Raw genomic sequence first — 15400 nt, 5'->3', positions numbered from 1 at the left:
GTCCATGTCCAGATTAAACTTGATAGGTAGTTCCATTTAGGGAGCCCTGTTCTGTCCGCTTACAAGAGACACAAACTTTTTTTAGACCCATTTTTGTTCTTGGCACCTTGGTTTATAGTCTGATCTTAAAAAATCCATACCATGCTGCCCTATTTGCTAGGTGACCCCTGTACCAGAATGTGGATGTTGTGGAAAACAAATTATCCAAGGTAGATATGGTTGGAAAAGATGTTTTTTATAAACTAAAGTTTATTTCCACCAAGCAATTCAGAGTATTCATAAAAAGCTAAAAACAGCACTTGTAAAACTGTACTTCAGTGCTAAAAAAAACTACACTGCATTTCAAGTCACAAAAGCCAAAATGTTTTAAAAATAATTTACATCCAGTATTTGCTGTTGGAAGCGACCGGCTTACTAGGAGGGAAGGAAAAAAGGTAACCAAGTGACTAGACTGTCAAGTTTCCATGTCACCCTGTTCTTGGTACGTTTGTGTCATGCAAATAAGAGTTGGACTTAATGAAAAGTTGTGGCTTCCCCAGATTTCCCACAAATCTGTCCATAAAAAGCTTCAAAATGTAGCCCTGATTCAAGTAGCAGAAGAAATAATACTTGAGCCAAACTTTGAAGCAGTTTGTGACCAGGTATCAGTTTGATACCTTCTACCTTTAGTTTCTTCACTTTCTTTTTCCCTTATGGTTTTCCTTTTTGTGGCCTGAGGTCACCAGTTCCTTAGGTACAATCAGAACGCTTCCATCTTGGCTGCACTGAAGAACATACTGGTTTGGATTGACTGGCCTACCTTCATCATCTCTTAACCTACTAAAAATATCATGATAAAGTTCATGCAGTTTCTGTTTCATTGTGTTAATAGCTTTGTTATACCGGGCTCGTTCTCTCTTAAGGATTTCCCTCTTGGCTTGCAAGTTACATACATCATCTTCAAGATTCAAAATTATGTCCAGTTTGCGCTTACGACAGTTCTGAGCAGCAACTTTATTTTTTCCTCTTCTTCTGATATCACGGATGAGTGACACTTGTAAATCTGTCAGATAGTGCCTGCTTAGCATGTTGTTGAAAGAATCAACAGGCATACGGACAATTTCATCTACAGAAAAAGGAATGTGCAAAGCCTTAGCACGCCGCTCATCACGGCTTAAGTTTCTATCTGTGTCATTGAGGTACCTCCTACTTTTCTGTGACTTTCCATGCCGTGAAAGAGATGTAGAGGTGGATTCTAGAGCACTTGGCTGTAGGTGGTAAGTGTGGTTATGAAATACATGTTGAAATGTAAGATCCCCATGAAAACCAGAATTACTCCTATGATCCATGTGACAAAGCTTACTGGGCTCTGCGTAGTAGCCTCCTACAGCCCCTTCCAGGTCATGGTGGGAAAGAGATTCAAGGTCACTACTAGAACCTGTAGCACCTTCACACACAGAGTGAGAAGAATTAGACTTGGTGACAGAGGTACTATTGTGGCTTGAGTTTAAGGAAAGTCCAGAATCAGAGTCTGGTTCTTCAAAAAGCTGAGCCACTTCCATTGGATCAAAACCTGTGGCCAAAGACATTAAATTTATCTCATCAAATATGTTTAGGTCGAGGTCATAGAGAAGATCTTGACTTGTCAGATTCCTCATCTGATTGCCAACAAGGGGAAAAAATCCTGTCAGATTAGTTCCCGGAAGGTTCTGTTCAGAGTTGGTATTCTGAGAATTTAAGTGTAGAAATGGTTCTTGTGAAGTCCGTGCTACTGGTTCTCTTCTAAATGTATTATCAGGGCACAGCAACATGGCCTCATGGAGATTCACATCCTGACTTATAGCCTGGCTAAAGTTTACATTATGATGTATTGAAGAATTCACGCCATCATTGATGTTTCCTGGAAAAGTATCTTCAAGTGAGATGCCCTGAAAAGGGGGATAAAACCATTTTTAGTACATGTAATCTTATTTCAGTAGCAGTTCTATTAAATCTAGTGCTTTGGTCACTTTTGTCAATTCCTCTATACAAATAAGCAGTTAGCTATGAATCACTTTTACTAAACCTAGGCAAGTACAATATGCAATGTGAGCCCAAATCTGAATGATGCTACATTTGGGGGAAGCTTTTTCTTTTTTTAAATATTCTAGAAATGCCAAACATTTGATTTAGTTCATATTGTACCTTGCTGCTTTATAGATATAAACTGAACAATCAACCTAGCTGTTGGCAGAAAGTCCACAGGGGAGTAGTCTAGGCAAGGTGGGTGGTTGTCTTCTGATAAACTATGATTGAGACAAATGCTCACAGGAAAAAAAAAAAAAAAAACTATGCCTTAGTTTGTCAAAGGTTTACTGTCATGATTCGATAAATTATAAATTTGATTATATCCTTGTGATCATTTAAGAGGAGGAAGGAACCATCTATATAAGCTAATTCTCTAAAACTGAAGTTTCTCTATAAAAAGGAATCCTAAATCTGTGCTCTTACATAATGGCAGTACTGTTGCTCAAAACTATGTCATAAACTATGTCATCCTAGTAAAGAGGTTAAATATATTCACAGATCAGTGCAGAAGCTAAGGTTCCAATTACCTCCAATGAATTTTCAGGCTGTGATGAAAACATCTGAAATAAGTCTTCCAGAGAGAAAGCTGTATCTGTCCCATTTAGAGCTCTCTGCAGGAAAAAAAAATTAAGGTTAAGTTCTTTATCTTGAAAGAATAACCAGGTCTTTTATCTATTCTGAATTTTTACCCCTACTTTGAATTTCTACACTCTTCTTTCAGTACTAAATATTTTAATATCCCTCAAACAAGGATTTTATTTGAAGACTTTATTCGTAAGAGACAGACACAGAGACACAGGCAGAGGGAGAAGCCGGCTCCCTGCAGGGGAGCCCAGAGTTGGGACTTGATCCCAGGACTCCACAATCACGACCTGAGCTGAAGGCAGACACTCCACCACTGAGCAACCTAGGTGCTCCTAAATAAGGGTTTTTAACTCCAAACTCTTCCCCCATTCTTGCCTTAACCATCTTTCCATATTTTTGGCTAATATTCTTAGTTCCACCTTATTTTTACCCTTCTGTGGCTGATTCTCCAACTGGTTACAAAATTGTGATTTTTTTCCAAGTCAAATATGTATTTAGATTTACCAAAATGTTTTGCCAGTTTCACTAACTGCTTCATCTCCTGCCTTCAGGTTTGTTTCTTAAGGAAATAACTCGTTTGACAGCTTTTTTTAGAGAGTGGCTCCACCAGGGGTAAACTCAGTTTTTGTAAACTGGAATTATTTGCTTTTATGCTTAAAATAGGGATTTATCTGTTATGATTATCCGGTTTAATGTTTCCCCTTTGTGTTTTGCACTAAGGGGTGTATTGCTATTGATGTCAGTCTGTCACTTTATAGCCAATCTTTCCCCACCCCCTTCAGACTCTGTCTCACATTGGTGTATTTGGGATTTAATTTGTTTTTATTTACTCTGCCTGGGACTCTGTACTCCTTTAATCTGAGTCCTAAAATTAATTTTCAAAATATTTTGCCATAAACACTCTGAAGACTGGTTCACCTTCATCCTTTTCTAGCCTGAGACTCCTATTAGAAATAACTTAGATTTTCTTGTTCTGTCTTAAGCTCATCTTTAAATATAAAAGAAAAATTATCTCTCGGTAACTTTCTTTAGGAATCCCACATACCAAGGGTTACCAGCTAACTATTAAAACAATTGTTTTTCTCTCCAAGGACCAGTTTTTATACCATTTTGTACACCTTGCTTTCTTGGCTTAGGATTCCTGATAGTAATGGTAGTGTGGATTCAGATTCTAAATCAAACACAGGGTCTTTGAGGTTCTGATTTCTAAGGCTGGATAGACTGCTCTTGTCTCCTAGGTGGTGTCTAGGCTTGCACTAGTCTCCCCATCTCCTGAACAGAAGAATCTTTATAAATCCTGAGCTTTACGTGGGGGAACTTAGGTACTTAGGTACCCCACCGTATGGGCTTAATACCTCATTTCTCATCTGTTCAACTCCAGTCTCTGTCATGACATCTGTATACAATCCCTTCACTGTGGCTTCTTAAATTTTGATGTCTTTTAAATTCTGGATTTGCATTGCCTCTGCTGCTTTTGTCTACAGAGTTGCCATTCTTGCTTTTGAGTTGCTATGCACTTAAAAACTTTTATCCAGGACTTTCTGTCTTTGGTTTATCATAGGGGTTTTAGCTTTACATGTCAGCAGGTTCACATTCCTGATACATTCCCCTCCCCTAACTTTGTATTTTAGGGTTTCCACTTTTGAGGATTCAGACCAGTTAAACTTGCAAGTTTTTAGTGTATACAAATAATTGGTTTCTCGTTACACCAAGTACCTTGCATTCTATGAAGGCATGTATTCAAGGCCCATTAATACAAATACAAGGCTTTCTGTGTCTATGGATGCTACAGGACCACCTAAGCTGAATTGGTAAGATGTCATCATTTACTAGTAAATTATACATTCTTAGTGGCCTGGAGACTTTATTTGCTAACTTGACTGTTAATTTCTGACCCAAACTTGAGTCATTAGTCCCAGCCCAAGCACTGACCAAAATTTGTAGATGGCCATAAGTGTGTGAGGAGTACCAGCACAAATCTAGATTCCTGTGAAAATCCTATATTGTGGGTAAGTAACGTTATTTGCAGAAAAGAAAGCCTTAATATTTAGAACTGATGGAAAGGTACAAAGTCTATTCTGCTTTAAGTGTATTATGGACTGATCCTCCAGGATATACAGATCTGTTTCATTAAATCTGTGCTTGTTCCCTTCTTCAGTGCCCCTACTGAGCCAGCCCCCTGGCTAGATCCACAGGAGACAAAGGGCTAAGATGAGAGGAAGGACTGATGTGCCTTAGAGACAGCTGAGCTCCCTTTCTTCCCAGGTTCCCTTCTGCCTTGATTTGGATAATGACTGTCCTCGAGAGTTTCCTTATTCTTGGTTTCCCTTAAACCTGCCCTCACCTCTTAAAAACAAACAAAACTTTCCCTCTCTTCAGAATCTCATTAGGTGTGTTGATACTTGCTTTCTAGTTGAGGGCCTTAACATCTGTTTAAAGTCCAGGCAACAGAATTATTCCACTACACTTAAGATTATAGAGAATAATTTTTCAGACATTTGGTTTCAAAGAACTTTGTTACTGTTTTTAAATACAATGGCCTTATTATTTTTGTTTAGCTGGGTATAGATCTTGCACAAAAATGGACAACTACGTAATCCTTACAGTTAATCCACAAGATGTATTCCATACTTTGAGTGAAATTTAGATTGCCAAGAAACGGTCAGTCTTTTTAAAGTCCACTTCTTAAAATTCTTCTAAAATTTAATGTTAAATATAAACATGTGGTTCTCTGGGGCAAGTCATGCTGAGAGGACCATCAGGGCGAGCCCTGGTTTAAGGTTCTGTGGAACCTTCAGGTCTGTCTTTGGAGTGTGTGTTTACCAGGCTTGTGGACTAGGGTGTCAGCAGGGGTGACCAGAAACCAGAGTAGGGCCCATATGAAAGAAGGAAGGGACACACAGGCTGCAGGAAGAATCTGTCATTCATCTTTCTATAACCTCTTCACACAGCCAAAGGGTATGGTTAGAGGAGCCAAAGAGGCTGTCCCACCCGGTCTGGCCAGAGATACAAAGCGGGCTCCTGAATTCAGAATGGTCTACCAGGAGACTAAATGAGGATTTGAGGCCAAGAATCAGCTGGTATTGAGGGGTAATTTGCCTTCAAGTTATTCTGCCTCAGTATCCCAGACCTAGCCAGCTTGGGTGCCCCTGCAGATGTCTGGTTAAGAATTCCTGGGTTTAGTAAGCCAGTCACCTCTTTATCCATTGCCATAGCAAACACAACAAAACCTGCTAGCAACTTCCTGAAGGGGTTTGTGTGTAATACATACAGTACCTCCTTCCCGCCCCACAACACACACAATCTTGAGTTTAACCAGAGACAACTAATTCGATGGGCTGATTCCTTTGTAAATCAAAAAGCCACTCACACAACTATAAAAGATACGTATTTTCATATATCTGATTTGCTTACAGTAGGGCACTTATGTGGGAAACTCCTTATCAACACATTGTCAAAACCAAAATCTACCTTACGGGGGCACCTGGTTAGTCTGCCTTCGGCTCAGGTCATGATCCCAATGTCCTGGGATCAAGCCTGATAACATGTCACATCATCTCCCTCTCCCTCTACCCCTCCCCACCATGTATGTATGTGCATGCTTTCTCTCAAGATCTTAAAAAATTCTACCTTATAGCCGAAATGGTAAAAGGCCGAGCTATTCTGATGTGCTTACCTCATTGCTAGATTCAGTGGGCTTTTCTGCCTCCCAGTCAGGATTATTTGCTATTTTACTTTCTTCATTCTTTTGTGATCTTTCTTGGGCTGATGATACTCTTTGCTCATTTTCCTCATTCTGAGAGCTATGATCCACAGCTTCATGCTTCTCTCTTAGTACTTCACTCCCCTATAAAAGTATCCCAAAATGTACTAAGTAGAAATCCATATTTCACCAAATAAGTCAAACAACCTTTAAAACTGCATTATACTTTATTCAGTGATCTTAAAAAACCCAAGTCAAAAGCTACGACTGGCATTGCATTATTTCAGTATTAAAGAGTTAATTCTGAAACAAGGCCCAAGAACTCACTAAGACACTGGCTGTTGTAATATGCAGAATTTATAAAGCTCTAAGTTTAAACTACTTACAAATTTGATCATATTTAGGAATCAGTGTTGCTAGCAGGCAGTTTTTACTTAGTTTTCTGTTGAAAATAGATCAGTTAAGCTGGAAGCAACAGTGATCATATATATAAATAGAAAAGTCTGGAAAGTATTATTACAAAGTGTTAATTGTAGTTTTTTTCTGAAAGGTAAATAAGGTTGGGGAAGTTTGGGTAAAAAGTGTCTACATTTTATACATTTCTGTGCTTTTTGAATATTTTACAACAAATGTTACTTTTAAAGTCAGAAAAAAGATATTAAAAAAAGCGAACAAAACTTAAGACTGAATCTCCATAGGTATTTTCAACTGCTTACCCAGATGAACCCTACTTTTTAATCTAACTGGAAACTTAAGAGTTAACCATTAACATACACTGGTATACTGATACTTATATTAAAAGCATGCAATGTTTGCCTAACAATAACAGGGCCTCTCAAACTCTTTCAAAAGACCTATTTTTAATTTTTTCTTTAAGCAGCACCACCTCCAAATCTAAAACAGAGAAATGCTAATTTAAAAAATAAAAATAAATAAAAACACACGAAGGTCAAAGAAAGATAAAACATACAGATGCCAGAAACAAGGAGAGAAAACCTTTAAAAAAGGAAGCTGACATGCTAGTGGACCGCTTGGTTTTACTTCTCTGTTCACTTAACTGACTCCCTCCTGCAGCAGAGTTGTTCTTGTTCCTACTTCAGTCTCTACCAACAACCAGCTCCAGGGCTCAAGGACACTCACTGCTGCTGCTGCTCTATCCTCTTCTGTATCTAGGGTTTCCTGTCGAGATACTCCCACCAGCCTACTAACCTACAACCTCTCATCTTTAAAATCTCTCCCTCCTTTGATGTCCCATATTATTCTCTAGATTCCATCCCATTGTTCTGGTTCCTTTTAGAGCATCATCCTCCAGAGAGTCATCTGGACTCCTGCACTCTCTTTTGAACCTACTCCAGTGGGAATTCTGAAACATCTATTCAGGGTCTCCCCAGGTTGACAGTTCTCCAGGCTCACCTTACCAGACCCATCAGTCACATTTCCCTTATTACTCCCTCCTTCTGGAAAACGGGTTCTTACCTGGCATCCAGGTACCTTCTCTATTATCCTACTTCACCAACCACTTCTCTCTGGCTGAATTTTTTTTTTTTTTTTAAGATTTTATTCATGAGAGACACACACAGGCAGAGGGAGAAGCAGGCTCCTTGCAGGAAGCCGGATGCGGGACTGGATTACTGGATCCCAGGATCCCAGAATCACGCCCTGAGCCAAAGGCAGATGCTCAACCACTGAGCCACCCAGGTGTCTTGTCTTTGGCTGATTCTTCAGCTCACCCTCAGGCACACCAAAAACTCTCCTTTCAGCTTGCGTTTGACGTAGGGCTCTCTGCTCACTGCCTCACCCCCTCACCCATGGCTTTGAAGCTTCAAGTTTCTATTCAAATATTACCATCATACTTTTATTTTATAAAAAGGCACTGTATTTCCCTCGCTTTTTTTCATAGTATTTAGCATCAGCTGAATGTTCTCTATCCCAATAGAATGCTAGCTTCTTAAGGGTAGAGGCTCTGTTTAGCTCCTGCATGCCCACTGCCTAGCCCAGGACCTGCCACATGATAGACCCTTACTAGGTATTTGTTGAATAGAGGAGCTCCCAGACACAGCATCTGAAGATTCTGATAGCGATCCACTTCCAATGGGTGAGCTGCCATTGTTTTATTTTAATCTTTCCTGCAATTACAAATCTGTTTGCTATCTAAATCTGGGGAAGGAAGGAAAAGCTGACTGACTGGTCATCACTCTTTTAATGTCTATCTTTTGCCAAGGCAAAGTTTCTTTTGTTAAGCCTGAAGATAATCAAATTCAAACTTCTGGATTCCTGAGGCAGCTAACTTACGAATTTGCTGTTGGTGGGCACAGGAGCTTCTAAATTCTATGATCTATTTTAGAGCCACGAAGCAAGCTCCCTTTCATTAACGTATAGTATGTGAGTTAATACAGTACATATGGACACAACATGAACTTGCAAACACAAGAGTACGTTACGTCTAACATTACACAAACAAAACGGAACAAGCAGCTAATACAGGCCTGGATAGGAAACCAAGTAAGCTTTAGTCTGGGAAGACTTCGGGGAAAACTGAGACTTTAGTAATGGCTTTCCTAAAGACGCTGGAAGATAAACAATACAAGAAGCAGAAATTGGGTTAAAAGCCCTATCTTCTAACTAATTAAATAAAATGAATTAAATAGAATCCATAAGTCCATCTGAATATAAGTAAATGAGAGAAAAAGGAAATCCTTAAGGTAGAATGCAACTAATAAATAAAGGAGAATGACAGGGGCTAGAAAATCATTAATGGATGCTAAAACTAGGGAGTAAACAGTTTGATGAGAAACATTTAAATAGGGACACTACAAGAGAAACATAGCAAACCACCTCAGCCAAGAGGTAAACTCTATCATCACAAAATGGCAATAAAATCAATGTGCCACTTGATGGGGAAATACACACTTCTGTGGTATTCCTGTCCAAAATTCATAATCTCAACTCAATCACAAGGCAACATCAAAAATAAATTTTTAAAAATTGGGGCCATTTTATAAAGCAAATGACTGATGCTCTTCCAAAATCTAAAGGTCAAGAAATCCAAGACTGAGGAACTTTTCTCTACTAAAAGTGACTGAGAGACTTGGCAACTAAATACAATGTATAATCCTGAGTTAGATGCTGATCCAGGAGGAAAAGGTCTTATATGGGACATTTCCAGGACAATGGATAAAATGTGAATACGGATAGATTATAGTCTTAGATTTACATTAGTTTCCCGATTTTGATAATTTGGGTACTCAGAGACAAAATGGCTTTTATTCACTTTTACGTGTTCAGGTACTAAAGTATTTGGGTACTCAGACAAAATGTCTTTAATTCACTTTTACATGTTTCACAACAAAAATTATGCGTAGATGGATAGGTAGCTATAATTACAAAATAGAACAGTCAAATGGAGCAAAATGCAAACACCAGGTAAATCTGAGTAAAGGATATATACTATTCTTACAACTTTTTTAAAGTTTGAAATTATATCTCACTAATGAGTTGCCCTAAAAATCTGTACATGACAAAATTACTTTGGTCAAAGCAAGAGCAAAAGGTTGACCCAGAATTATTCTTCCATTAAATTTTCTGTTAATCTCTCTCTCTCTGTCATGAATAAATAAAATCTTAATTTTTTTTTCTGTTAATCTTATTTTCTCCCCAAAGTATACAATACTATCAATTGCCTTATGGTTTTCATCTCTCCTTTCCAACATTTACATTTCATATATCATTTTCTTGCCTTACTTGCTTTGGTTATACTTCCAGAATAATGTTCAATAATAATCGTGAAAAAGCTCTTGGTTGGTCTACTCTTGATTCTCTTACAACACTCCTTCATTTGACACTAGAGGTGTGCATTTCCACACACCAAGAAATTCTGCAACACAGGTGACTATCCTACAATTTAACTCAATTCTATCACTACCTCCCCTGAAGACTGCGTCAGATCCCACAGATTAGTCTCCTAAGACTGTCCACTCCCTCCCCTCCCTTCAAATGCCAAGTCCAAGTTGTTACCTGTGCTTCAGAATTGGCTATAAATCAGAGATTCTCACGACGCCCTCCCTTTGGATTTTATTTGCTAGAGTGGCTTACAGATCTCAGAAAACATTTTACTTACTAGGTTACCATTTTATTACAGAATATTATAACCAGGTACACAGAGCAAGTTACATGGGAAGGGGCATAGAAGTTCCACATGCAGGGCATGCCATTCTTTTTTTTTTTTTTTTTTTTTAAGATTTATTCATTCATGAGAGGCACACAGAGAGAGGAACAGGCAGAGGGAGAAGCAGGCTCCACGCAGGAAGCCCAATGTGGGACTCTATCCCGGGACTCTGGGATCACAACCTGAGCCAAAGGCAGACGCTCAACCGCTGAGCCACCCAGGTGTCCCTCTGGCATGCCATTCTTGCACACCTCCACATGTACACCAACTTGGAAGTCTCTGAACCCTATCCTTCAGGGTTTTTATGGAGGTTTCATTAGGCATGATTGAATAAATCATTGACCATTGGTGACTGGACTAATCTCCAGTTGCTCTTGCTTCCACAGAGGTCTGAGAGGTAGGGGCGAAAAGTTCCAACCCACTAATCATCTGGCTGGTTCCCCTGGCATCCCACCTTTAAGGACTTTTCAAAAGTCACCTCATTAACATAAATCAAGAGTGGTTGCAAGGGGCTTGTTATAAATAACAAGACATGCCTTTTGCCTTTATGGCTCTGGAGCTGTTTTAAGAACTGAGGACAACAGACCAAATAGTATAGCAAAAGATGCTCCCATTGTTCTTAATTTTTAGGAAACCAAGAGTTTTGGAAGCTCTGGGCCAGAAAGAGATAAATACCAAAAAATAAATACCAAAAAATAATAAATAAATAAATAAATAAATATCAATTAATACATATTGAGTGCCAAACACTATACTAGATGCTGTGGTTACAATAGGGAAAAAATACATTCAGAGTGCCCCTTAAGAGTTAAAGGGAGGAAGAAAGTTAATTACAAAATAAGTGATGGCAAGTGAAAGAAGAAAAGAGGAGACCTCCTTTAGAGTGTGGCCAGGGAAGAGCTCTCAGAAGAGATGGGTATTTGATGGAATCTGAAAAAACAGAGAAGAGCCATGTGAAAAGAGGAATGCACTAAAGGTACAGATAACCTCCAGTGTACTCGCGTGCCTGTTACCATAATGTATTTCCTTAGCTTCTTAATGATGGATACTTGTTTCCAATATTTCCTTTTAACAATATTAAAACGTCCTCATCCTTACATCTTTGTATGCATGTGCAAACAGAATAAATTTCTAGGATTTATGCTGGGTCAATAGATATGTGCATTTTTTATTTAATGGATTCTATCCAGTAGCCTTTCAAAAATGTTTGTGATAATTTAAATTCCTACCCACAGTGGATAAAAGTGCCAATTTGGTGCCAATTTGAAAATTGGTATCTCACTGTAATTTTACTTTCTCTTACTGAGGTTGAACATTTTTCACAAGCTTTAAAGCATTTGTATTTCCTTTTCTGTGAACTGTTTGTGGCTTCTGCCCATTTTTGTATTGGAGTATTAGTCTTTTTTCTTATTATTAACAGCACAGGATCATTTTTACTCCCCTTCTCCCATCCTGTCTGCAGAAATGCAAGAGTAGAAGTGGGGAGTCCAGTAAGAAGGCTACTGCAGTAATTTAAGGGAGAGTGGGGGAGAATCGGAAGAGGGTAGTAGGGAGGAGGGGCAAGCTGGCGGAAGAGTAGGGTCCCCAAATCACCTGTCTCCACCAAATTACCTAGAAAACCTTCAAATTATCCTGAAAATCTATCAATTCGGCCTGAGATTTAAAGAGAGACCAGCTGGAATGCAACAGTGAGAAGAGTTCGCGCTTCTACCAAGGTAGGAAGACGGGGAAAAAGAAGTAAAGAAACAAAAGGCCTCCAAGGGGGAGGGGCCCCGCGAGGAGCCGGGCTGAGGCCGGGGCGAGTGTCCCCAGGACAGGAGAGCCCCGTCCCGGAGACACAGGAGCTGCACCGACCTTCCCGGGCGGAAAGGGGCTCGCAGGGAGTTGGAGCAGGACCCAGGAGGGCGGGGATGCCCTCGGGCTCCCGGGGACAGTAACAGCAACTGCGCGCCCAGGAGAGTGCGCCGAGCTCCCTAAGGGCTGCAGCGCGCACGGCGGGACCCGGAGCAGCTCGGAGGGGCTCGGGCGGCGGCTCCGCGGAGGGGGCTGCGGGGCGGGAGCAGCTCGGGGGAGCTTGGGCGCCGCTCCGCGGAGGGGGCTGCCGGGCGGGAGCGCGAATCCAACAGCGCAGGCCCCGGAGCACAGGGCGCTGGGACACAGCCCGGGATCCGGCCTCCCCCGGGACAGGCAGAGGCTGGGAGGGCCCAGGACAGCGAGGACGCTCCTGCCCCGAGCTGAGCAGAGCAGCGGCCCCGCCCCGGAGCCTCCAGGCCCTGCAGACCGAGAGCTCCAGAGTTCCTGCCGGAGCTGAATCCAGGGCTGCAGAGCTGGCCCCGCCACTGGGGTTGTTCCTCCAGGGGCCTCACGGGGTAAACAACCCCCACTGAGCCCTGCACCAGGCAGGGGCACAGCAGCTCCCCCAACTGCTAACACCTGAAAATCAGCACAACAGGCCCCTCCCCCAGAAGACCAGCTAGACGGACAATTTCCAGGGGAAGCCAAGGGACTTAAAGTACACAGAATCAGAAGATACTCCCCGTGGTTCCTTTTTTTTTTGTTGTTGTTGTTGTTTTGTTTTGTTTTTGTTTTGCTTTTTGATTTGTTTCCTTCCCCCACCCCTTTTTTTCCCTTTCTTTCTTTTTCTTTTTCTTTCTCTTTTTCTTCCTTTTTTTTTTTTTTCTCTTTCTCTTTTCTTTCCTTCTTTCTCTCCTCTCTTTTTCTCCTTTTCCCAATACAACTTGCTTTTGGCCACTCTGCACTGAGCAAAATGACTAGAAGGAAAACCTCACCTCAAAAGAAAGAATCAGAAACAGTCCTCTCTCCTAGAGTTACAAAATCTGGATTACAATTCAATGTCAGAAAGCCAATTCAGAAGCACTATTATACAGCTACTGGTGGCTCTAGAAAAAAGGATAAAGGACTCAAGAGACTTCATGACTGGCAGAATTTAGAGCTAATCAGGCAGAAATTAAAAATCAATTGAATGAGATGCAATCCAAACTAGAAGTCCTAACGACGAGGGTTAACGAGGTGGAAGAACGAGTGAGTGACATAGAAGACAAGTTGATAGCAAAGAGGGAAACTGAGGAAAAAAGAGACAAACAATTAAAAGACCATGAAGATAGATTAAGGGAAATAAAGGACAGCCTGAGGAAGAAAAACCTACGTTTAATTGGTGTTCCCGAGGGCGCTGAAAGGGACAGAGGGCCTGAATATGTATTTGAACAAATTCTAGCTGAAAACTTTCCTAATCTGGGAAGGGAAACAGGCATTCAGATCCAGGAAATAGAGAGATCCCCCCCTAAAATCAATAAAAACTGTTCAACACCTCGACATTTAATAGTGAAGCTTGCAAATTCCAAAGATAAAGAGAAGATCCTTAAAGCAGCAAGAGACAAGAAATCCCTGACTTTTATGGGGAGGAGTATTAGGGTAACAGCAGACCTCTCCACAGAGACCTGGCAGGCCAGAAAGGGCTGGCAGGACATATTCAGGGTCCTAAATGAGAAGAACATGCAACCAAGAATACTTTATCCAGCAAGGCTCTCATTCAAAATGGAAGGAAAGATAAAGAGCTTCCAAGACAGGTAGCAAATGAAAGAATATGTGACCTCCAAACCAGCTCTGCAAGAAATTTTAAGGGGGACTCTTAAAATTCCCCTTTAAGAAGAAGTTCAGTGGAACAATCCACAAAAACAAGGACTGAATAGATATCATGAGGACACTAAACTCATATCTCTCAATAGTAACTCTGAACGTGAACGGGCTTAAATGACCCCAAAGGCGCAGGGTTTTAGACTGGATAAAAAAGCAGGCCCCATCTATTTGCTGTCTACAAGAGACTCATTTTAGACAGAAGGACACCTACAGCCTGAAAATAAAAGGTTGGAGAACCATTTACCATTCGAATGGTCCTCAAAAGAAAGCAGGGGTAGCCATCCTTATATCAGATAAACTAAAATTTACCCTGAAGACTGTAGTGAGAGATGAAGAGGGACACTATCTCATACTTAAAGGATCTATCCAACAAGAGGACTTACCAATCCTCAATATATATGCCCCGAATGTGGGAGCTGCCAAATATATAAATCAATTAATAACCAAAGTGAAGAAATACTTAGATAATAATACACTTATACTTGGTGACTTCAATCTAGCTCTTTCTATACTCGATAGGTCTTCTAAGCACATCTCCAAAGAAACGAGAGCTTTAAATGATACACTGGACCAGATGGATTGCACAGATATCTACAGAACTTTACATCCAAACTCAACTGAATACACATTCCTCTCAAGTGCACATGGAACTTTCTCCAGAATAGACCACATACTGGGTCACAAATCGGGTCTGAACCGATACCAAAAGATTGGGATTGTCCCCTGCATATTCTCAGACCATAATGCCTTGAAATTAGAACTAAATCACAACAAGAAGTTTGGAAGGACCTCAAACACATGGAGGTTAAGGACCATCCTGCTAAAAGATGAAAGGGTCAACCAGGAAATTAAGGAAGAATTAAAAAGATTCATGGAAACTAATGAGAATGAAGATACAACCGTTCAAAATCTTTGGGATGCAGCAAAAGCAGTCCTAAGGGGGAAATACATCGCAATACAAGCATCCATTCAAAAACTGGAAAGAACTCAAATACAAAAGCTAACCTTACACATAAAGGAGCTAGAGAAAAAACAGCAGATAGATCCTACACCCAGGAGAAGATGAGAGTTAATAAAGATTCGAGCAGAACTCAATGAAATCGAGACCAGAAAAACTGTGGATCAGATCAACAGAACCAGGAGTTGGTTCTTTGAAAGAATTAATAAGATAGATAAACCATTAGCCAGCCTTATTAAAAAGAAGAGAGAGAAGATTCAAATTAATAAAATCATGAATGAGAAAG

At 40.4% G+C, this 15400-nt stretch overlaps 1 protein-coding gene across 1 annotated transcript in view; it reads right to left on the bottom strand.

The window, feature by feature from the left end:
• Positions 1-214: 214 nt before the first annotated feature.
• Positions 215-15400, bottom strand: part of NFE2L3 (nuclear factor, erythroid 2 like 3) — a 35207-nt gene continuing 20021 nt past the window's right edge. Inside the window, exons 2-4 of the mRNA XM_038557145.1 lie at positions 6308-6478; positions 2574-2657; positions 215-1907 (exon numbers count right to left, since the gene is read on the bottom strand). Of these exons, the coding sequence (XP_038413073.1) occupies positions 675-1907; positions 2574-2657; positions 6308-6478 (1488 nt within the window). The 3' untranslated portion in view covers positions 215-674. The remainder of the gene's footprint in view (positions 1908-2573; positions 2658-6307; positions 6479-15400) is intronic.

The sequence above is a fragment of the Canis lupus genome, chromosome 14 (assembly GCF_011100685.1).
Source record: "Canis lupus familiaris isolate Mischka breed German Shepherd chromosome 14, alternate assembly UU_Cfam_GSD_1.0, whole genome shotgun sequence".
Taxonomy (NCBI): Eukaryota; Metazoa; Chordata; class Mammalia; order Carnivora; family Canidae; genus Canis; species Canis lupus.
The sequence above is the reverse complement of the archived record's forward strand: the minus strand, read 5'-3'. Positions and strand labels throughout refer to the sequence as shown.